At 38.8% G+C, this 23,248-nt stretch overlaps 1 protein-coding gene across 1 annotated transcript in view; it reads left to right on the forward strand.

Annotated features, from left to right (window-relative positions):
* The window catches only part of SCFD2 (sec1 family domain containing 2), a 203,100-nt gene that overhangs the window by 32,678 nt on the left and 147,174 nt on the right, over positions 1-23,248 (forward strand). Inside the window, exons 3-4 of the mRNA XM_086464441.1 lie at positions 2,167-2,294; positions 21,659-21,834. Coding sequence (XP_086320567.1) covers positions 2,167-2,294; positions 21,659-21,834 — 304 coding nt within the window. The remainder of the gene's footprint in view (positions 1-2,166; positions 2,295-21,658; positions 21,835-23,248) is intronic.

A 23,248-nucleotide genomic window follows, 5' to 3' on the forward strand; every position in this document is an offset into this window, starting at 1 on the left:
AGAGAAATGGGAAAATGTGAATGGGTTAAAATCTTAGAAAACAGAAGCTTGACTTTTCTTCCAAATAGGAAAAAGAATATTTTTAAAACTAGATTCCTGATGGTTTAGGCCTGATTCCTGATGTCTATAGATTTGTATTTGGAACTGCGTGTTCAGGAAGGGATTAGTTAACAGGCAAAGTGGTGGCCTTTTGCAATCCAAACCTCAGGCACAGTTTTAAATGACAAGGAGACGTACTCCATGAATGTGATGTGAACAGGATCAATAGGCTACATTTAAAAGTGATGCTGGGTGGCTAGGACTGAATCACAATAATTGAGCAGATAGTCTGTAAAAATAGCATACCCAAGGATCCGTTACTTAAAGAAGATTCTATTGAAGCATCTAGTTGCTTTGGAAATATCTTTCTTAATTCTTGCGTTATCATACTTTATAAATTGGTGTGCTTTTTCTTGTGAGAAATCCCCTTGGAGCTGCTGCCCATGAATAGTGCACAGCACCAGTGCTCAGATCACACTTAGTGATGGAGTAGAGGGAGTTGCTGCAGATGCCCTGGCTGCTTTGGGATGTGCTGCCTCCTGCCTCGATCACTGGAGGAAGGTTGAGTTTTGCAATATGTGAAAGAGAAATGGAAGGACTGTGTCAGGTCATAGAATCACAGAATGTATTGGGTTGGAAGGGTCATCTAGTCCAACCGCCCTGCAATAAGCAGGAACATCTCTAGCTAGGTCAGGTTGCTCAGGGCCCCATCAAGCCTGACCTTGAACATCTCCAGGGATGGGGCTTCCACTACCTCTCTGGGCAACCTGTTCCACTGATCCATCACCCTCATATTAAAGAACTTTTTCCTAATGTCCAACCTAAATCTACCCTTTTCTAGCTTAAAAACGTTACCCCTCATGCTGTCGCTACAAACCTTTGTGAACAGTTCTTCCCCTGCCGCCTTATAGACTCCTTTCAGGTATTGGAAAGTTGTTGATTTTTCATGCATTTCAAAGTCATTTTTCCTTTCTTAAAGCATGGCAATAGGATGAATTTTGCTCTTCCTATTAATTTGTGGTTTGTTCAGAAGAAGGGTAACTCAGCCTTCTTCCCATGGTCCTTCCACCCACTCAGGCTTTGACAGAGAATGTGCATTCCTGGGGTGACAGGAGTAGGGCTTGGTGATCCTCTTACCTGGTTTGGGAGATAGCACAGATTTGCTAAATACAGCAATGCTGTTGCAGCAGAGTGTAAGCACAGCTGCTCTGTAATGGGTATCAAATGAATTATTTGTTTTTTTTTTTTCTTTTGTGTGGAACTAAGCTTGTTTTGGCATGTTTATAAGCATCTTGTAAATGACATCAAAACTTATTTAGGAGCTAAACATCTCCTGAGGAAAAAACAGAGGGAAGCTTTTGCTTTAAAAGAGAAAATTAATAAAAAAAGAAATTCAACACAGTTAATCTCAATGTGTGGCTTTAGCCCCAGGTGAGGGTTTTTCCTCTGTTCTCCTCACCCACCCCCCTACTGAGAAAACACTGAATTCATTCACAACAGCAACAAAAGCAGTGTCCTGAAGGAGAGAGAAGACTGACAGGGAACTGAGTGCAGATGAGCCTCACTAATTCCTAAGTTAAGCTTAGCAACAGCAACAATAAAAAGGAAATCTAAATACAGAAACCGTAAGGACAGTTACATTTTGCTATGGATTGTTCTTTTTGTGTAAGGAGAATCCATGGACCCCAAAGTGACGGTAGTTCATCAAATCATACCAACAGCCTTCAGCATTAGAAGTATTGGCTTTGGGATTTAAATTCTCATGGGGAGGTTAGAGCCTATCCTTTCCATAGTGTTTTGGTAACTGAAGAAGTTTGGACTGTGACTGATATACCCATGGTTGAACAGTCGTGGTTACTTTGAGGCTGACACGTGTATTTATTTCATATGAATTACAGTGCTTTATGATTAGTAGCAAAAAAAATCTAGATTTTTTTTTTCTGTAAAACTGTAGCAACTGTTCTGCTAAGAAAAATCAAGCTTTTACATCACTTTATTTTTGCTTGTATCCTGCTCACCTCAGAGAAGTTACTCAGTAGAAGCACTCATTTTAAAAATATAAACGTTGTCTTAAGCTTACTCCATTATTCAAGCAATGTTTAATGTAACCCTGTCATTTTCTTATAGTGATCCAGCTGCCAAAGCTCTCTGGGAGTCCTTCATGAACCTCAAACAAAAGGAAGCTGTGATGGAGGCTAGGAGACACCTTGTGGAGGCTGCGAGCAGAGAAAATTTACCTATTAAGATGAGCATGGGTGAGTAGTGTGACTACCCTTCCCTATATAGTGGTAATGTGAAAGATTATGTCACCTCCTCTTCTTCCACTGAACGCTCTCACGGAAAACTCACCCCGTCCTTGGTTCATCCCCACTGTTGTCAACAGATTCTGGGTGAGAATTGTGGCTACCATAGAATCTTTCTGGTATATAAGTGAGAGGCAAGTGTTTTCTTTTAAATACAACAATCTTAAAAACATTGAGAGCAGTGGTGAAGCGACGGAGTTCTATGAAGGAGGCTTTTAAAGGCATGCAAATGGTTAGCAGTGCTGCTTGTCTTTATTTTGCAAAGCATGAGAATTTTGTTATTCTGAAGAAGTCAGCAGGATCTATGTCCTGAAAGCAGGCATTGTGAATAGCAGCTGATCTGATGGAAGTTGTGCAGGTCTTGCATATGATTATATTTTATGGGTAGTGGTTGCATTACATAGATAGTGAGGTTTAGGTGAAGTAAGGCTGCCTGGCTCAAGAGAGTTTAAGCTGAAAAAACACATCTGGACACTGTTTAAACCTGATTCATTCAAAATATTAGAGATACAGATTATAACATAATGATTTTCAATAGCTTTTATAGAACCTCATTCTCACTATGTACCATACTTGGAGAAATGCAGGAATTGATATAATGTTAGGCTTATAAAACTGGTATTGCTCTATACCACAGTATTTTTTTGCATTTTATGTACTCTTAAGACTGTTTTATGCTGAACTTTTCATCAAGAGAGAAAGGTCCTCATGGAATAAGAGTAATAAGCTTTTATCTGGGACTCCAGACTAAACTGCCAAGATATTGTAGAATTAGTTGTACAGCCAACTCATGTACTCTTAAGAACTATAACATTTTGTATATTGTATGGTCTTTACAAATAACTAGAGCATGCATTTAGTAGATTATTAATCAGAAATACTAGATCTCTGCAGCAGTAATGCTGGAAGCTGTTTTAAAGAAATGGAAAAGGAGCAGCTATGAGAGGGCTATTACAAATTTGTCTGAAGGAGGTAAGGCACAGTAAATAATAAAATCTTGTTTAAGCTTTCACTGATAATGTGTGTGTGAGTATTCACAATAACAACATTAAGAAGCTCCCACTGTTTTCTTTTACATATGCCTTAAAAAAATTATTATTGTTGAAATTCAGCTTTGTTTTAACGTTAATAACTTCCTGTCTTTGGGAGGTAACAATCCATCTACCACCTTTGCTGCTTTGTGTGAATGATTAGATCAGCCACCATTTCCTCTGTGTCCCCTTCCCACTGTATCCAGTGAAGGCTGCAGTAACCTGGTTCTTAATCATATTAGCTGACACTTACTGATGGCAGCCTAAACGTCTGATATACCTGGGCCCAATATAGTGCTATGTAGAAAGGTTTGGGTTGATGGTGAAACAAATTTCTGACACTGAATTTCTTGAGACTTGTTTTTTGTTGCAGTGTAGCTGTAATTTACTAATGTTAATGGAACTTTGTTATTTATTTTGTGAATTGTGTGTTTATCTTGCACTAGAATCATAATTGGTTAACTTCATAGTTGAACTCCAAAGGGTGAAACAAAATTTGAGGCCGTCTTGTAAATGATAAACAGGGATAAAATGAGAAACAAGAAAAGCAGGGCATTACAGTTGCCAAAATCAAAACTTCTTATTGAGCATAATTGCAGAAAACCAAGCCTGTTGGAAACTCAAATGACATATTTTTTAATGTCTTTTTAGTACAAATCTGCATCTTTACAGCATTTACTGCTTGTTCATCGTGCTACAGAGCATCTTAGTTCTCTGTAGGGAGGCTGGAAATTGTGGTGTTTATCAATTGCTGCTTTAGCTGAGAAGGAAGAATTCTAGTGGCCTGTTCTGGTCCCAGTTGCCTTGTTTAGTTGAAAGACTTCTGCCATGGCAGCTATGATATGAGGCAACACTGGCTGGAGAGAAGGAAAATGCTTTCACTGTGGTCTATGCTTAGGCTTGAGTTTTTATAATCTTACCTCACGTTCTGCCTGTATCGGAAGATCTTGGTGGATTGCACACAGATTTTCCCAATGTATAGGGTATTTTCTGAGTTTTTTATGGCCTTAATATTGAATGTCAGAGAGTTTTTTTTTTTTTTCTGGCATGAAAATTGCCTCTTACTCTCTTTACCAAGACCGGCTGTGCCAGATGGTAAGAGTATTTTCCTTACTACTACTTTTTTGCTTTTTTTCCCCTCTGGAAATAAGGAGTTAATTACATTTGAAAGCAAAGCGTTGAATTCCATTTGGTGTAGCCAGCCCTCCTGCAGTGGCCACCTGCCTGAAAAACTGCATCACGTGTGACACTGGCAGCACAGAAGCCCTGTGCAGCAATGAGAAACTCGATCCCATCCTGTTTCCGTATTTTCAGTGCAAGACAAATAAATTCTGTTGTTTTCTGGGCTGCTTATTACTCTGAGGTGTGCGTGTGCTTGCCCACGTTTTGCCTGCAAGCAATGTACCTGATGTCTGGCTTTGTTCTTTCTCTGCCTTGACTGCATGTGGCAGGAGCTGTGACAGTTGTGGGAGGACACACAGCTCAAGCTTTCTCTTTATCTTCTGAATGTGTACTCCTCCTGAGAGGGAAGGAGAGTAGGAGAACTGTAGAAGGGGACACGTGTCTTCTCCCCAACACCCCTAAATGTCTGCAGTCCACTGGGAATGCCATCTTCTGCCATTGAAATCAACAGGAGTGGAGAGAGGAAAGTAGTTCTGAGGAAGGAGACGGAAGAGAAATAAAGGAAATGAACAATTTTGGTCACATATTTTGAGCTGAGTAGATTGGAGTGCTGCTTTCAGGTGGTCTTCACTTGCATATTCATTTTATTAGTTGTATTAAGGAAAGTGGTAGTGAGGATGTCTGGAAGTTCTATTGATTGTTTCAGAAGGAATCAGTGTAGAAAGAAGGTGGCTGAAGAGGAGCTGACAAAATTTTGTTGAAAGTTTTGGTACATGGACTCTTGGAGCAAGCTCAGTTTCAAATTTAAGACCATCTCCATGACATGCATAAATAGAGCAGAATTGTTGTCTTTTTCTGTAACTGTCTCATACTCAGGTTTTCAGGTGGGCCATTAAGTGGCCTTGCACCATTTTCAAGGAAGATTTGCCTTTTTCTCCCTTCCATTTCTGTCTGAGGAAAGTGCATATTTTACCTGTCATTTCACTTTGTGAGTGAAAGAACTATGTTGTTGTTACAAACTTCAGCAAGTGACACAGGCTAGTAAGCTGTCCAGAACTGTTCATTGCAAGCATTTAAAAATCCTATTTCTTTTTTAAAGAATTGCAAGTCTTGGGGAAACTGCATCACAGAGGGAGACAAAATGCCAAGTGATGGTCCATAAACCAACTAGAAAATGAAACTGTGGAGCTATTTGCCATTTCATTACAGAACAAAACCTGAGCTGTATAGTTATGTAGCATATTCAGTTTTCTGAGTTCAGCCCTGAAGAAGGCAGGCAAAGCAGTGTGTGGAATTCCACCCAGTATAAAGGCTTTACACATGCCACATCCGGTTTACTTACTATTTAATCTATTCCATCCATAACAACATAACAAGGGTATATAGGTTTTGAAGATGTAATTTCCTGTGGAGTTTAGTAATGCTGCCAGTATTGACTTTTGCAGAGTATTTGTTTGGTTTTGCTTACTGTGGGCATGTGGACGTTGAGCCCCTTCTTTACAGAATGATATAGATGCACTGAAACCATGTTACTAACATAGTAGTTACATCTAAGTTTTTGCCTTAACTCTTTCAACTACATGTATTTCCCAAAACAGTATATGTTTGCATGTAAACAGGTGGAGCTGTCTTTTGCTAAATGTCCATTTAAATAAAGAGGCATTAAAGTATTCCCCCTCTCTCTCTTTGTGTATATATATATATATACACACAGAGAGAAAGTTAAAAAAACCCAAACAAACAAACACCAAAAACCCCCCCCAAAATCCAACAAAAAACAAAACCCAATGCTTTTTAAGAACTACATCAGCTTCATTTTGCCTCTGAGGCAGTTGCATTTGTGTTTTGGATACCCCAGTGAATGCTGATAAATATCTGGGGAAGATAAATATTTGCCAAGTTCTGGTCAGATATCCCACTGTGTAGGTGTAAATTATTTTGGCATCATAAAAATCCTGGCATTTAAAGAAATATTTTATTTCAAGAATTAAATCTCCTTTTGAAAGGCTCTTTGGAAGACAGTTTAGAAGATTGTCGGAATAGGGTTTTGGTGAGATTTATAGCACTGTGCTAAATTCAAGTGAGATTGTAAATACTGGAAAGGGATTACTTCTGCTTGGCTCTTAAAGTAAGTGACTGTAAGGAGTTCTGCTCTGAGGCAGCAGCCTGACTTACAGTACGGCAGAAAGGTTGCAGGTTTTTCCATTCGTCTACTTCCTGTTCCGTTCTTTGTAGGTCTGCTGCATATCTTGATCATCTTCTGGACGTGGCAGCCCATGAATCTCTTGCTGAAAGTTTTGCTATTAGCATAGTATTTGGCAGTGGTAAAAACTGCTACAAATGTTCTTTTGTGGCTTTAGAAACACCCTAGCTCTTCTGTTTGAAAAGAGCACAGTAAACCTTGATCAAGTCTGAATTCCTTTATTGTGTCTTTTTACTGGCATGGATACTGAAGAAAGTTGAAACACTGGTATAGTAACAGAAACAAAGTGCAGTGTGCTGTTACACAAGCTCTTGTTAGCAGAAGAAAAGCTTTTTGGTCTCTTTCCATTTGACCTGTACAAATAGTTTTAAAAATCAAGATCACTACAAAATTAGCAAAGCCGCAGGCTTTGTGAAGTAAAGAGGAATACTGTAACTTTTTCAGGCGGGCTGGTTTGCATGGGTTGAATTGAATTCTAGAATTTGTTTGGGTAGAAATGGGAAGATCCTGAAATTTTCGCCTGGAGATACAAAGTAACACTTTGAGTTAGAAAAGTACCTTAAAATGGACAGGAAAACATAGGTGAATACTTTACCTGAAAACATAAAGGATATAAAATGTGCATTTATTATTTTTTTTTTTAATGAAAAGTTGCATTGGACTGTAACAGTGTTTAACATGCTATTTATTTTTGACAAGATCAATGTAAAAATATTCAAGATTCAATACCATCAATTCTGGGAATAAACTTTAGGGATAAAAGCTACCCACTAAGATAATAAGCTGTAATAAAGTAGATAAGTATGTATATATCTTTCCAGATAAATCAAATCTAATCTCAGATATCGAAAATCCACCCTGAACAACCATTAGGACAATTCTGTGATAGAGACAAGTAGTGAGACAATGTCAGTCTGGGTTTGAGGTCCTTACAAAGGAGGAGAAGGCAGATTGGCATTGCAGGGCTCAAAGCAATTTGCAGGGTGTTCGAACCCCTTCTGTGGCACATCTCTGAGTAAGTGATGGGCACCTGGATAACAGCTGGGCTTGGGAGACACTGTGGCCCCCATTATGCAGAGAGATCATATTATAGACTGGTTCTTGGGATGTTTATATACATTTCTCTGTTGTCTGTTTACCTGGTCTCCAAACCCATCAGGAGATCAAGCTGCAGAATCAGTGAGACAGCAGCAAAAGTCTCCCTCCAGGCATCCTAATGAAGCGGGAGGCTTCCCACACCAACTCGACTGAGACAGGCCTGGCTTAGCCCAAGGACTCCCAAGTTCCTGACAGTGGGTCTCACAGTGCTGTTCCAAGGGCTCAGTGGTGTTCTCAGGGCATTTTTCCAAGGAGAGGGGATGCTGCTTGTCTCAGACCTGAACTCCTTTCATTGTGCAGCCTGGACTCTGAGTAGGTGATTCCTGAGTTAAATTAGTCTGCTCTTTGTCTCATCAAAAGTAACAGAAGTCCTGCAGTGTGGGACTATCTAGCCAAGCGGACTTGGTTTTTCCAGCCTGTTGCAATACTGAGTTCCTGATTTCTCCCTGTAGTGCAACTAAAAACGTAGTCTTGACCCTGAAGCAAATGTTCCCAATCTCAGTGGTGGTCAATATAGCAGATGTTTTGTTGCATCACTTGCTCCCGGAGGCAGGAAGGCTTTTTGCATCTCAGAGTGCTAAATGTTTTTGAAGAGCTTGAAGTGTTTCTGAAAGTTTTGGCTGTGTTCCTATTTGGGGAGCTTCTGTATAGGCCTATGCATTCCCAGTGGGATGCTTTTCAAGTATAGTGGGGGTTAGGCTTTCCCTGATAACTCTTGATGAAGATGGTCTTTCTGAATAGTCATTACCACATTGAGAACTGTAGAAAAAAATTGATATTATGGCTATTTCACCTGGCAGTGTTATACCAGGATGAAGTTCAGGGTTTCAACCCTGTTGAGTATGGTCAGTGTTCACTAAACTAATTAGATCCCATCTTCTGATAGTCATCTGGTTTTGCCGGTCTAGGACAGAGATGTTGCTCCAAGCTCCAGATGTGCAAAGAGTATGTAGCCTTCTGCTGTTTTTCTTAAGCAACTAAACTTTTCAGGTCATCTCTGTAACTCATTAGAAATAACAGAAAGGATGAAGGATACTGCTAATCCTGCCAACAAAGTTCTCTGTTTTTCAGATGTGACAAAATAGCTGAGATGGAGAGATATTCAGGAGCAGAAGTTTGAGTAAGTGACACTGTATTTGTGTGCAGTGCTGCTTAGAAGCCTCACCAGCTGAGAAGCCATCTTTGCACTAGTCATTATGCTTCTTTCAAGTTGGATGCTGAATTCAGGAGAGTGGTGTGCCAGTTCATTTTTTTCAGTCTCACCTGCCAATACACAGGGTGGCATCCTTGAGAGCACAAAACAATTGCTCAAAAAAGAAAACAAATGTACCTTAGAATAACTGGAACTACGTGAGGTGTTATGTCCATGTGCATATTTTGCAATTTATCCTCCCTCCCTTCTTTTTCAGTCTAGCACATATAGATTCCTATAGTTGAAAGAAACCTATGATTTATGAGGAGCAAGTACTTATGAACAGTGAATGGACTGCTTACTGGGCTTGGAAGTGGCTGTTAATGCAGAGGCAACAGTGTGGCAGACACTTGGTGGCAGTGAAGAAGATAAGGCAGTGGCAGAAGGCTCATTTTGAGATCACAGATGTGCATCCTTTCCTATCAAGTGCATTCCAGAGAAAGAATTCTATAACATGAAGTTGACTGAAAAGGCTTGGCAGGAAATTTGCCCTTTTTGATGACTGCCTGCAGCTTAGCGTAGACTGAGTGATATCAACGGATATGGATGAATTGTAGAATACTTTTGGGTTGGAACAGATCTCTGGAGGTCATCTAGTCCAACCCCCTACTGAAACCAAGGACAGCTCAGGAGTTAGACTAGATATTTGGACCTCGTTCAGCTGAATTTTGAGTATGTCCAAGGATGGCAGTTCCACAGCCTGTCTGGGTACCCTCCACTAGTCTTGACCACTCTTGTGGAGAAAATGTTCTCCTTTATGTACAGTTTGATTTTTTCACTTGCTGTAATGTGTAACCATTGCTTCTTATCCTCTCACTGTGCACCTCCAAGAAGTATGATTCAGTCTTCTCAGTAATCACTTATTATGTCCTTGAAGGCAGTAAGTAACTCTTCTCCCTGCTTTTATTTCTTGGGACTAAACAAACCCATCTCCTTCAGCCATTACTTGTGCATCAATTTCTCTAGCCCCCTAAACCATTGTAGTGACCCTTCTCTAGACCCACTCCAGTGTGTCTTGTACTGTGGAGCCCAAAAGTTCATACTCCAGATGCTGTCTCACAAGTACTAAATAGAAGGTTTATAACCACTTCCCTCTGCCTGCTGGCTACATTTGTGCTGATGCCACCTAGTATATGGTTCGCTTCCCTTGCTGATGTACAGCTGATTCATGTTCAACTTGACAGACACATTTAACCCTGAACTTTAGAGGGATTTAGGTCACAGTTTCATTATTAGACTATTGCAAATGAAAGAAACACAGGAAAAGTTGAAATTAAGGCTGGGAAAAAAAAAAGTCGTTGCTGCAAAACAGTGTGTTGAAGAAAGCAAAAGGCTTGCTAGTGTCTACAGGCATCCATGAAATATGTTCTTAGTGACTGCTATTGTTTCTACAGTTGAATAGAGGACTGGAAACTGCTGTGTCCCAAATGTTGAAATATTGTGCTAGCAAATAATAAATTTTAATCCTCCACATTGGACTTCTGCTTGAACACTGGAAGTACATAAAAATGAGAGGATTTCTTACATGCAGTTACTTAAGCTTACTGTTGTTAACTGCATTTGTTTTAGTTGGGCAAGAACTTGAGGACTGAAAAAGAGGTACTGTGCCAGGTCCAGACACAGACTGTGACTCTTTAATACCAATGCCTTTAAAAGTGAAGGAACTCTTAACTGGTGGAGCAGTGCAGTATATTTCATGAGGAAGAAGAAAAGTCTGAAGTGATAAAGGCAGCTCTAGGTAGCTTGTTCTTATCCAGCTCCGTTGACCTTGTAGCTGCTCAGCCAATTGAGTCAATTTTTTTTTTTTTTTAAACAACTTACCAGTTTCTTTCCTTCATCTCTCACTGTACCTTTCTCCCCTTCCTTAAATTGTCTTTCTGTAGGTTATGTTCCTTTATGACTTCGGGAAAACAGAACTTCGCATCTATCTGTTATTTATGTACTGGTTTGTGTATCTTCAATGACAGAGTATCAATTTGACCCTTAAAGTGCAGTTTTTTCTGGGAAATGTACACACTAAAATCCTTCTTATTGAGGAGTGAAGAGAGGAAAAAATGCTGATAGAACATATATGTCATTTACACATCCTGTCTGACAAAACTCTTGAAATACCAAATCTTCATCTTAATTGTAGAGATGAATAGAATGGTGTGGATTGTGCAACCCTACTGGGTTCTCCTACGTGCTGCAACAGCTACAGCTTTCTGGAATGGGTTTCAAAGTGGTCCTGGAAGTTAAGTCCTGCCCTCTGCTTAAAGAAAACATGCCTAATTAGAGCAGGAGACTGAGATAGATAATGTGAAGTGCACTTATAACAAAATGAAATAGATTTAACCAGAACACGTTAGCAGAGATGTTTTAATCCAAAATTGAAATTGCTCAGAATAGTATTAAAGGAAAAGCAGTAGTTTTGTAGAGCATCCTGTACTTCCTCTATTGCAAGAAGTTTATTTGGAGACAAAATTTCTCCCTCAATGTTTTAGGAAGATATTGCCTGCAGGTGACTGTAAATGGCTTTTTTCTGTTCTTGTTTAAGAAGTCAGGTGTTGTTCAGATCTGTTCTGAGTGTTGTGTGTTCGTTTGGGCTTTTGTTTGTTTGTTTAATGACTCCTGTGTTATGCATTGTGTGAATTTACCTCTATGAAAGAAGTGTAATATTGGGACTACTCACACTGACATTTAAAGAAAGACTTCAGTTGGTTCTGAAGTATCAAGTACCATGTTTTACCTTAAGCTCTTGTTGATTTTTTTATTTTTATTTTTTTTTTATTTATTTATTCTGTGACTTCATATTCTTGCAGAAATAACAGTTCCTAGGTTAAGTTAGTTTACAAACTTTCAGTAAAGGCATTTTTGTCTCTACTGTCTCTTGTTTAGTGAATAATATACCGCATGCTACTCTCTTGTGGTGTAAATGGGCAATGGTTCAAGCCCTAATAAAATTATAAAGCATGTCATATTTATATCTCATACCTCATGCACTTCACTGCTATAAAACAATTAGCAGATGTAAGTGAAACACAGAATCCTGTGCAGTGATGTGAGAGAAATATGCTGTTAGTATGTTATCTTTGATTAACTTGTAGTTGGCACATGGATGCAAGACTATTTGGCTAACCTTACTGTTACTTTTAAGAATAGAATGGGGTGACAATAGTCTTTCTATGTGTCTGGACTTCTTGGATAAAGGCTTTTTTTTAAAAAAAAAAAAAAAAATTTTTTCTAGACAGTAAACCCAAACACTTAAATATGAACTTGTGGTCGGGTCTCCTTCCACGTCTGGTTGTGATTAGAGTTGAAGATAATTCTTAAAAATTTAAAAGAAAACAGAAGTGTGTTGCTCTTGCAGGAGTTCTGCAAATATATAATTTCATTATTTATATTCTTTGCTAATGTAATACTGCAAAGCTTATATTAACTTCAGTATGAAGGCTTTTTGTCTTCATAAAAGTATTGTGAAAAGCCTATATTAAGTGGTCTTTCTCTAGACAATTTGCATGATATTCATGATAGTTGGGAGTAAACATTAATGTTCAGGTAAACATTTGTGAAACTTTGAAATGTACGTTGTTATTAATTTTTTTATACCATGAATCTTTAGGATGAAATGACTGTGGCTAAAAGCTTAACATTTTAAGTAGCATTTACTTGCAGATATACTGGTAACTGGTATTGTTTTGAGAGATGTTTTAAGTAACAGTACTTCTTCATTGGCTGAAATCTGTAGTGAGTCACAGTGTTTCTAACATGTCTAAACAAACAACTTTTATATCAAAAAAAGCAAATTACCCAGGAAGGGTTGAAATGATTCTTCCAGTTTTTGATTATCCATTAGTCAGTAGTGGATATAAAGCTCGGTCAGTAATCCTGTTATATAGAAATAAGCTGATTTTATACATATATAAATAAAATATAGATAAGTAAAGTATTAAAGATACTATTTGTTAGTTACTGAATGCTGATGCAACTTCCTAAAAAGAAGTAATTGTATTGCCATCTTCTGTTCTATGGTAAAATTTATTTGGTGGGTTTTTTCCAAGTAAACACCAGAGATTTCTTTTATTCACTAAGCTTACTTTATTTTTTTGCTGATGTTGAGTTCTATTATATCTTCTCAGTCTTGAAAAGAAGTATTTTGAACTTTTGAATTTGAAGGACTTTTGTTTGGTTGTTTTGTTGTTTTTTTTTTTTTTTTTTTAAAAAGCCGCTGTACTTGTAGACTGTCCATTTGGGATGATCAAGACATAGTTAAAAACACAGGAGCAGGTCCCTTAAGCCTCTTTGAAGCTGGGTGAAAAATAAAACACTTATTCTTTAAGTCCAAGAAAAGGAAATTTACTACAGTTGCTGGGGGGAAGCAGCCTGGTTGGAAATAAGATACAACATACTGTACCTGTGTGCTGTGATATCTTCTTTTCATAGGGTGTGTCAGCCATAATGACTGTTTTACATTAGCAGGAGAGTTCATGAGTATGGGTTGGGAGATGACAATTCTGGTGTCTGCTTGGCATGCAGTGGAAACGTGTGGCACCTGCACTTTACTGGAACACTGGGGCGGTTGTGGGTATCAGCACTAAGTACTGTGCTTTGTGTGTCTTGAAGATAACAGAAGCGGTTTCAGAATTTCTTTATCTTAAGAAAGGAGCCATCTCGTCAAAAAAAAGGGGGAGCAAACTTGAAGGAAGTAGCTGAAAGTGATGTAGAAGTAAAGGAGCGAAGTGTCACTAAGAACAACCTGTGCCAAAGGATTTACATGTTGGTGTGCTTGCAAAGTCTCCAAGTGTAAGATTTGAGGTAGAACATGGCAGTACAATAACACTGGGTGCTTGCCCAGTTCTTTTTTTCCAAGCATAATTGTGTAAGCCTCATCATTCAGTCTTGCAAAGGATGACTCGTTACACAGGAGACATGGTGAATTACATGTGTACATACTCATACATCATCATGTTTTCCATCCCTATTTGTTTGCTTACCACCCAAAATGATTGTTAGGGTATTCTCAGCTGTAGCAGTCTTCCAGAAATCATTAGAGAAATAGTGAGTCCTGTGAATAATGTACCAAAGAAGAACGACGACCTCCCTCTCTCTGGGACAGCGTGCCAGGAACATGATGAAGTACTCAGTGTCTGAAAACATATGTCTTAGTGCTAAATGAGGACATGCACAAGCCACCTGAAATCCTTTGGGCGTGTTGTTTTAAGACAAACAAGTTGATTCATTTCTGCGAGAAGTTTAAAGCATCCAGGAGATGATTCAACCAAATTTACAGATTTCAAGTCCCTTTCTGTTTTCAAGGATTACTGGTTTTCTAGGGCTGGAGACCCTCTCTTTGGGACTTGGCCTAGTACCCTATTCATTAACCTGGTGGAAGAGGTGAAAATATGACCGTGATACTTATTTAGTCAAGATTAAGAAGGGGATTTGAGAAACTGGTATGCCAGTATAAAAATGGAAGTTTAATATAGATGGCAACCCCTAGGAAGTTTAATTCTGGAAGATAAGATTTCACTTATTTATTCAAGCAGTTCTGAAATTTGCTTTAATATTTGTGAGCGCAACCAGAGAATATTGTAGATGCTGGTAGAGGTGGTTGTTACTTTTTTCTTCATACTGATTTAACAATGGAAAGGGGAGACTGAATATTGGAGTGCACAAAGAAGGAAATAATGGGTTGAAGTGGCAATGCACTTAAAACAAAAGCTCTGAAGGATGGAAATTAAAAAAAAACATTAATCCATATTGAGACACCTAAGCTGCCAGTTATGTTTGCCAAAGCCTTCTGAATGTACTGGGAAACTTCAAACTGTAGCTAATCTAGTAATGTAAATCATAACTGGGGTCATATTTAGGCATCTGCACTTAGGTGCTTAGGACTGAAAATCTTGATGGTTAGAGTGCTTTAGTTACATTTGCCCCACCTGATTGATTAGGTATTATTTGTGTTGAGGCACACAAAAGAATTTTGAAAGAATAGTAACGGAACTCATATTTAAGCATGGTTTCCATTTTGTCGTAAAAGACTGAAGCTAATTAGGAAAGAAGGCTAAAATAGCATATGGCACTTGTGTGAATATAAATGAACTATATAGGAACACTGTTAAAACAAGGATTTAATGATACAATACACATCTAATGATGAAAAATAGACAGCTTTTTTAGATAAGTAACTCGATACTACAGCTGATGAGACTGGAGCCAAGTCGGGTTAGATGTTCACACTCACATGACAAGTGGTAGTTGAGTAGCAGGCAGACTCCAGCTTTATTTGTTCTGGGTGTGTACCTCTATTCCAGAATTTGCTAAACCTCAGCACAGTTGTCACCACTGTCAATGGCTTCTATGTCCTTTAAAGCCGCTGCTATGCACGCCTTCAGACACATGACGTGTGATAGGCTTTCCATCACTCTGGAGTGACTTGAGATGCACTGGAAAGCCCACAAGGGACAGGGAAGAGAGGCAGACCTCCAATGCCTGTGTCCTGCATCTGTTGCTAAAGGTGGCAGAAGGATTGGGGGTCAGTAAAGGCCAACAAGGAAGGGAGGCTGGTCACAGCCCTTCCTTGGTGGCACAGTGCTGCTGGGCGCAGGCAACAGGAAGCTGTCTCTGGCATGCAATTTGGGGTGTACTTCAGGGGCTGCTCAGACTCCCAAGACGGGCTTATCCTGGGATTGCTCTAGTGGGGACTTGCTGTTTGTGCTCATGCCAGTGACCGTGGGGTTATCTGGATGCTACTACACCTGCAACAGAAAAGGGAGAGAGGCTTACAAGTGACCGTCAACTCCAGAGCAGATGGGTTTTGTTTGTGGGAGTTGAGCATATGCTCTTAGAAATAAGCCTGTAACATCTGCTTTCAGTCTGCTATAAGGTTTAGTGCTCTTCAGGTCCAGAGCCTTATTCTGGAGAAGCCAGCCAAACAGCATCTCATACTGGCCTACTTTTCATCTCTCCAAAGAACTAGGGAGTAGTTGGCGTTCTTCTCTTCTTTATTAACAATTGAAGGACTGGATGACTTTTGAAGTTAACAAAAGTTGAGATCAAATTATTTCTGTGGCACTTGCTGTTGAAGAGTGTTACTGAAACTTCCTAAGATGTACAAAAGCATTTTGAGTTAATAATAACATCTGGAAATTACACTAACAAGGAGTCATTAGGGGCGTCATCCATGCTACTAAACTGCTCTCACTTAGTTTGCAAAATATCCGACTCCCTTAGCAGTACTGTTGTCCAATTGGCTTCGTGGCGTATGAGAGCTTTCTACATTCCTCGCAAGTATCCGGCATTGGACATGATCAGAGGCAAGCTACTGGGAGAGATAGGTCTATATTCCTAAGACTGTGGACAAGGAAAACAATTTATTTGGAATTTTTCAACCCTCTGATGCCTTGAAAAATCTCACCTGTGAACATAAATGTGCCAAGATAATTTCGTATTCGTGGTTCTGTCAAGTGAAAAACGGACCTCAGCAAAAGCGCTCTAGCCAGTGAAGCTCAAACTGTGTTCTTGTATAAAACTGAGCAAAGTCTAAAGCTATGTGTATTTGGCGGTTCCTGTAGTCTTGGAAAAGCGTCCACTTATTTACTCAATTGGTCACAAAATGTACTTTCCTCTTTACTTGTTTTCTTGTCCCTATGGAGATAATTAACTAAGTGTTAGATGAAAAAATAAGGACTGTATATTTGGAACAGTGCATTGATAATTCTGACCTTTGCTCTTTAGACACCTCGTTCATCCATAAATCTTTATGTAACAAAAAAAAAAAAAATCATTTTGGGATTCTGAATTTTAAAAATTTACTTCTACCAGTAAATCTGTATTGAAAAATAATTATTTTCTTGAAGCAATGCCTGCATTACACTATGTAGACTGCAGCATTAATTTAAAATGGAAAAAAGTCATACTGTGGAATCGTGTCTTGATGTCTACAAATGTGGTTTGTCCAGTTAACTTTTTGTTTAACTGTTGACGTGAAAGTCTTTCTGTTCCACTCAGGCAACTCTCGCTACTCAAAAACACATTTTTGACAGACTTTTAATATCAATTGCTGGCAATTTCTGCCCCAGTATGTCTAACTTCAGTGATCTACTTTACTAGTAGTGGAATTGTTCCTTCACTTTAGTCTAGCTGCTATTTTAATATCTAACAAAATTTTTTTTTTTTTTTTTTTTTTTTTAAATAGAAGGTATGGCTTCTGTAATTTAAAAGTTGGCAAAAGTAGTTCTTCTAGAACCTGCCCTGAATTCTTGACATCTGGAGGTGGAATTCAATATTTGTATGTCCCAGTATGTTTGCAACTTAATTATTGTAGGAGTGAAGGACTGAAGGGGGACATTTGTATTGAATTAAGTCTTATGAGCATTTATGCGACGGCTCATTAGACACTCATCAAACCCTGCCTTAGAAGAAGTTAAATTTATTTGCCTCCACTCTTTACTCCACTGTTGGAAGATTGATTGATACAGCGATATGTTTCTTAATGTTTTGTGCAAATATATTCATGCTTTATTTATGCCCATTGATTTTAGTATCAATATTGACCATTAAACATTTTTCATGCATTTGTAGAGATCTCTGGTTTTTTTTCAGGTGGGGCAGGGAGCCCATATAAGCCAGGCTTTCCTAACTTAAGTCCTCTGTCCCCCTAGTCGTTATGGTAGCCTCTCTGTGCATGCAGCACAATTTTGAGTTAAACTTCCAGGAATGAAGCTGCATGGAGTGCTCCAGGAGGAGAAGCTTCGTACTTTCGCATTTCTATGGCCCTGTTTTTACTGTAACTCTATCAGCTGGTATGGATTGTACCTGCTTTTTTACAATGAGGTGGCTTAGACATTATTTCCTCCTCCTGTCATTTCCAGGTTTTAACTCCCAATTTACAGCAGACGTTCTTACTCTAGCCTCAAGATGCATAATTTTGCACTTTATATTGTTAAATTTCATCCCACTTACATTAGTCCAATGCTCAAAGCTCTTTATCTGTATTAATGATGTTTCACAACCTTGTGACAGCACCTGTTTTGGCACTGTTTAGTACCAAAATTTGTACTATAAATACGTACATGCACACACAACCACACTCTTATTTTACCTTTTCTTTTTATATGCTAGTGCTTTATTACGTATTACCTGCCATCTACTTTTGGAAGTTTCTTAGATATCTTACAATTCTTCTAATCCTAGTCTTTTCCCCCTTAAATATGGTTATAGCATAGTTAATACTATGCTAAATCTATGTGCATTGCAATTAATTCGTTGATTGGTTGCACATCCGTTTGACATGATATTCTTTGATAAATGTACTTTGCATTTTATCCCACTGTGATGTATTTTTTTCTTTGACAGCTTTTCATACTCCTGATGTTAGACTAATAAGGCAGCTAATTTTCACTATTTCTTAGACATAAATATTAGTTTTCTTTTTTCCTAGCCCCTGTTATCTCTTCCTTTTTATCCTCAGTTTATGAGATTACTAAAATACAGAGCTGCTTCATCACACTGACTTTCGGTGTTTCCTGGACAGAACTGGCTCTTCAGTAGTGAGACTGGTACCTAGTCCGCCATGTTTCTGTTACTTCTGTAATGTCCAGTTTCATTCTCTACACTATTTTTTCATTCTGTTGCCCAAGATTGTTGCATTAGTGCACAAATACTTTGATCGTTCCTTAACTAACCAGTCACAGTTTCGTACCTGAATGAATTCCTGCACTACCTGGCTCATCAGTCTATCAGCATTGCTATTGTCCTTCCCTGCTCCCTCATCCTCCTATATTCTATTAACTTTTGAGTTTCACTGTGAGACTTTCCAGTCACCACCTACTCATTTTATCCTCTCTGCTATACTTGAGAAGATGCATGAAACTTTGAAACGTATTTTTTTTTAATGTTGCTTTCAGTAGGTGTAGTTTTTTATCGAGTCCTGTATCATGATTTAATGTCATTGACAGAGTTTGGGATAAACGTACCTGTTTCACATATGCTACACTTGATAACTATTAATGGCCAAGGTTACTTCACAGACAATATAGAATTCCCAGTATTAGTGCAAGAAAGGTTATCAGTACTTTTAAATCCTTTAAGGGTGGTTGAGATCATAGTTCTTCTTCCCACAACCAGGAATTAAAAAATGATCAAGTGCTTTGTCAATATAACGTAGTCCTCACAAGTCATACTTTGGTGCCCACAGAGGCATCTGGCTATGCATAGGTGTAGAGTTTGGAGCAGAGTGTGGCTGCAATGGAGCAGGAAGAGACAAGATGCTTACACTACAGTCGTTTCTGCCAGTAGTTGCCATCTTCTGCCTGTGAATCTCTGGATTTGCCTTAGAAGAACAAAATGACAGTTGAAACGTGATGATGTGGTTGGCATCTATCTCCTCTTGATTTTATAGGACTTGCCTGCCACGTTGCAACAGAAAGGATCTGAAACAGCAGAGGGACTTAAAAAAAAAATAGGAGGTTTGTAGTGTTGGGAATAGATTAAATTCAATCTATTGTGCTGAAATTTGCATCTGTGAGCAAGCAACAGGAGTGAGGATTCAGGCCTCAGGAAAAGTTGTTTAATTGTTGATTACCACCAATCACGTTCCCAAATTCCTTTCCTCATCTACTGAACAGTTGTATTTATCAGCCAGCTGTCCAGGGTGATTTGTGTATAGAAATTGGCTGAAACTCTTGAACACTGGATCCGAGTGTTCCATGGGTATTGTAAATACCACAGATGAGATGCTGGACTCTTTAATGCCAATGTAAGTTTTGTTAATGACTCACTGAGGTCAGGATTTCACTTAATGTTTACATGTTTGTTGGACTTTCTTTTGGTGATACTCTGAGGGTGGGAAAGAATTTGATTGTTTATCTCAAATGGTGCTGAATGGATCTCAGACTGATGCAGTGCTGCATCTGGATTCACTTTCACAAGGGACAATGTGGAACAAAACTCTTGAAAAGTTGAGTTTTTTTAAACTGAGATCAGAAGTCTTGAAAGCCCTCCCGTTTTACTGTTTCATGTGAGGGAAGGGCTGGCAACTTCATGTTTTCTCAGTTGAAGCAAGTTACCAGATTTTGAATTTGCTACAATTTATCAGGACTGCTATGGGTAATAATGCAGTCATTATCAAAGGTATGCTGCAAGGCATCGTGGACTGACATTTTCAAATCACCGTGTAAATCTGCCTGACACAGCTTTAAAAGAAATAAAACAAGACTGAAAGCTCCAGTGTTTAGTCTAAAAACACACATGGCTGTGGTTGCCGTTTTAGCCTATGTGGGCTAACTGTGGAAGCCTTTTGTCAGCTCTCGGGCCTACTGAGTGATGTCAGCTTGATTTGTGTGTTAATTTGCTGACTTATAGGTTTGATGCTTTCCGTTAAAATTCACATAAAGAGCCTGTGTGTTTTTGCTTTATTTAGCAGCTTTCCCTAATCGAAATGCTCTTCCGAAGACTGCCCTTGATATCATTGAAACTAAGAGAAGGCGCTTTCAACATTTATTCACTGTTGGAATAATTTCTTTGCCATTTATATGATACTGAAAGGATGGAGGCAGATGGAGAGCCTGTAAAGTGATGATATAAGCAAACACAGAGAAGAAACACAGTGGCAGTCTTAGAAGGTCTGTCCCTTATGGAAAAATACTGAATGAAATGATAAGTAGTGTAAGCCATGAACTGCCTAACATCAGCTCAGCCTAGTGCCTTCCTGGCACCAAAACTTCTCCTGTTTAAGTTAAAGGACGCTCCATCTCACACGTCCCTGCTCTTTGGGTCTGGTTTGCTTGAGGAAGATGACTCGTTACTGGCAGAGGCTGCCAGGAACCAGGAATCAGCCCTGGACTGGATCTCAGTCCAGCCTTGCAGTTATGATGGTGTTTTGACACCATTTTTCCTTGCGTTGTTGATGGCAAGTCTGATCGCCTATGATTTTCTTGGGACAGCTGAGGTACTATGGACCTTCCTCCCTGTAACAGATCACTTCTAAAATATAAATTGAGCACTTTAATGTTGGATGGAATAACTACTAATTCTGTAGTATTTGTGTGGCCTGAACGAATACCCCTCATGCTCTTCTATTTACCAGCCAATGTATGGGCACTGTGGTGTTTATTTTCAGATAACATATGAAATCGTGCCATGCTTACTGCATCTCGGAAACTGAGGAGTCATGCCTTGGAAGTGACCCTTCCAAGAACAGCTCCAGAAAACAGTTCCTTGAATCACTAACATTATCTCTATTTTTTGAGTCGTGACTGATTAAAAATGTACCCTCAGGACGCAGCTGGAGGGTGTGGGTTTGGTGTAAGGTAAAAGACTCACAAATTCTCATGGGACATTTGGTAAAAATAGAAAGATCAACAATTGTTTAGAAGTAGTCAAGTATTATTTCTCTAGCTTAAATGAATGTCCCTCTATGTCTGAAAACAAGAAATGCTATTACCCTTTATGTCAGCATCTGTTGTGTATTGTTAAATACCTGCCATACCACATACCTTAAGCCACAGTTCACAGATGAAGTAAGTCTTTGTCCTTCCAAATCATTTCAAGTGATTGCTGTGAAGCTAAGATCAGGCCCATAGTGGAGAGAGCCTCTAAAGTTCTCTGTAACCCATTCACTCTAATTTAAAAAAAACCTAGGTTTGCGTTTGCCACCATTGAATGCTGTGTCCTGTTTTCCTTTCCACAGGCAGAGTCACCCCAGAACAGCTCAGCTCATACATTCAGCTTTTCAGAAATAATCTCAAAGCTTTGGAGAACCATTGTGGTCTTCTACAGCTTGTGCTGGCCACGGTCCAGACTTTGAAACACCCCCAGACTTCCAAATGGGACAACTTCCTTGCCTTTGAGAGATTACTTCTGCAGGTACATATTATGTGAATTTCTTTGATCTTAGTAGAAGTGTTTTATTTAATTTTTTGAATTTCCATTGAATTCTGTAGCTTGGATTTTTTATGAAGCAGCATGTTGGATGTCTTGCTAAAAAGCTGTTCCTTATTGCCAAACTGGTAAAAGGAATGGGAACCTACATGGTTAATCTTTTATAGTTTTGTCTAAGAATAATTTTATAAAAAAAAAGGTAGACATTAAAGGTGAAGTACATAAATAATCTGAATTGGGTGACCTTTTTACATCTGTATGAAATTTCAAGAGGACATAACTTTTAGCATTGGATAGGATGATTATTATTATTATTATCGCTACCAGTCTAAAGATGCTTCTTGAGATAACATGATGAATCAAATGCAGAGAGGACTTTGTTACTATGTGAGTGTAAAACTTGGGTAATTTTCTAAGCAGATGAAAATATAGTAGGAAATTCCATGCACCAAAAGATTGAGGTTTCTCTTGCTCGCAGCTGTCATCTGCCCTCAGCTTTACCCACCACCACGTTTTTTACGGCATCCTGTTGGTGACCACAGCATTATTTACGTACCATTTTGTGTCACTCTTGGATTTCTCTCAGGAAATTCAGAGTCAGCAGTATATTGAACTCTATCCTGCTAACCTTTGGAGATGTACCAAACAAAGGAGGAGTTTTTCTAAGAGCTTAATAGAGTTAATTTTTGCTGAAATTCAGCAAAAGCTCAAAACTTTCCTCCCTGTGCTGTCTCTTCTGCCAGTGTATCGTTTTTAGAGGAACCATCTTCTGAAATCCTAGCAAGAGGCAAGTCTTCATGAGCTAACTTCTAATGAAGTTAGTCAGCCTTGAATGAAGTGTATAGTGTGGACCTCAACGAAAACTGGATACTTCTGTAAAAATTAGCTGACTTTGTCTAGATGTTAAAAACAAACCACAACACAACTCTCCTGATGATCTCTGGTGGCAGGATGTAATCCCTGGTACCTTTGAGAAGACTTGGACCATACTTCATAGCTTTGTAGTCAATACATTTCTGTGATATTTGGGGACCAAAAATTGCAAAACTTAAATAGTAGCAAGCTCTTGTCTATATTAATTTAAAAAACTATTCTCTCTTGGTAAGACTGAAATATTTTTGAAAAACATAGGCAGCCTTCTTTCTGTACTTAAGAAACAAACACATCTAGGGTAAAAGAACCCATTGCAGCCATTCTTTGTTTTTTCTGCACTGTAGAGCATGGAACTGACAGCCCATAGTCCCCTTCTCTCTCCTGCAGTGACTCATGTCATTAGCCAGCTTCTGACAAGAGCTATAGTTCCATCTTAAAACTAATTCAACTTTAGAATCAAAATAAAGCTGCAAGCTCAGCATTGTTTTCACAACAACAGACAGCTGTCTATATAAAAGCCACGCTG

Source organism: Leptosomus discolor, chromosome 4, assembly GCF_034619465.1.
Source record: "Leptosomus discolor isolate bLepDis1 chromosome 4, bLepDis1.hap2, whole genome shotgun sequence".
Taxonomy (NCBI): domain Eukaryota; kingdom Metazoa; phylum Chordata; class Aves; order Leptosomiformes; family Leptosomidae; genus Leptosomus; species Leptosomus discolor.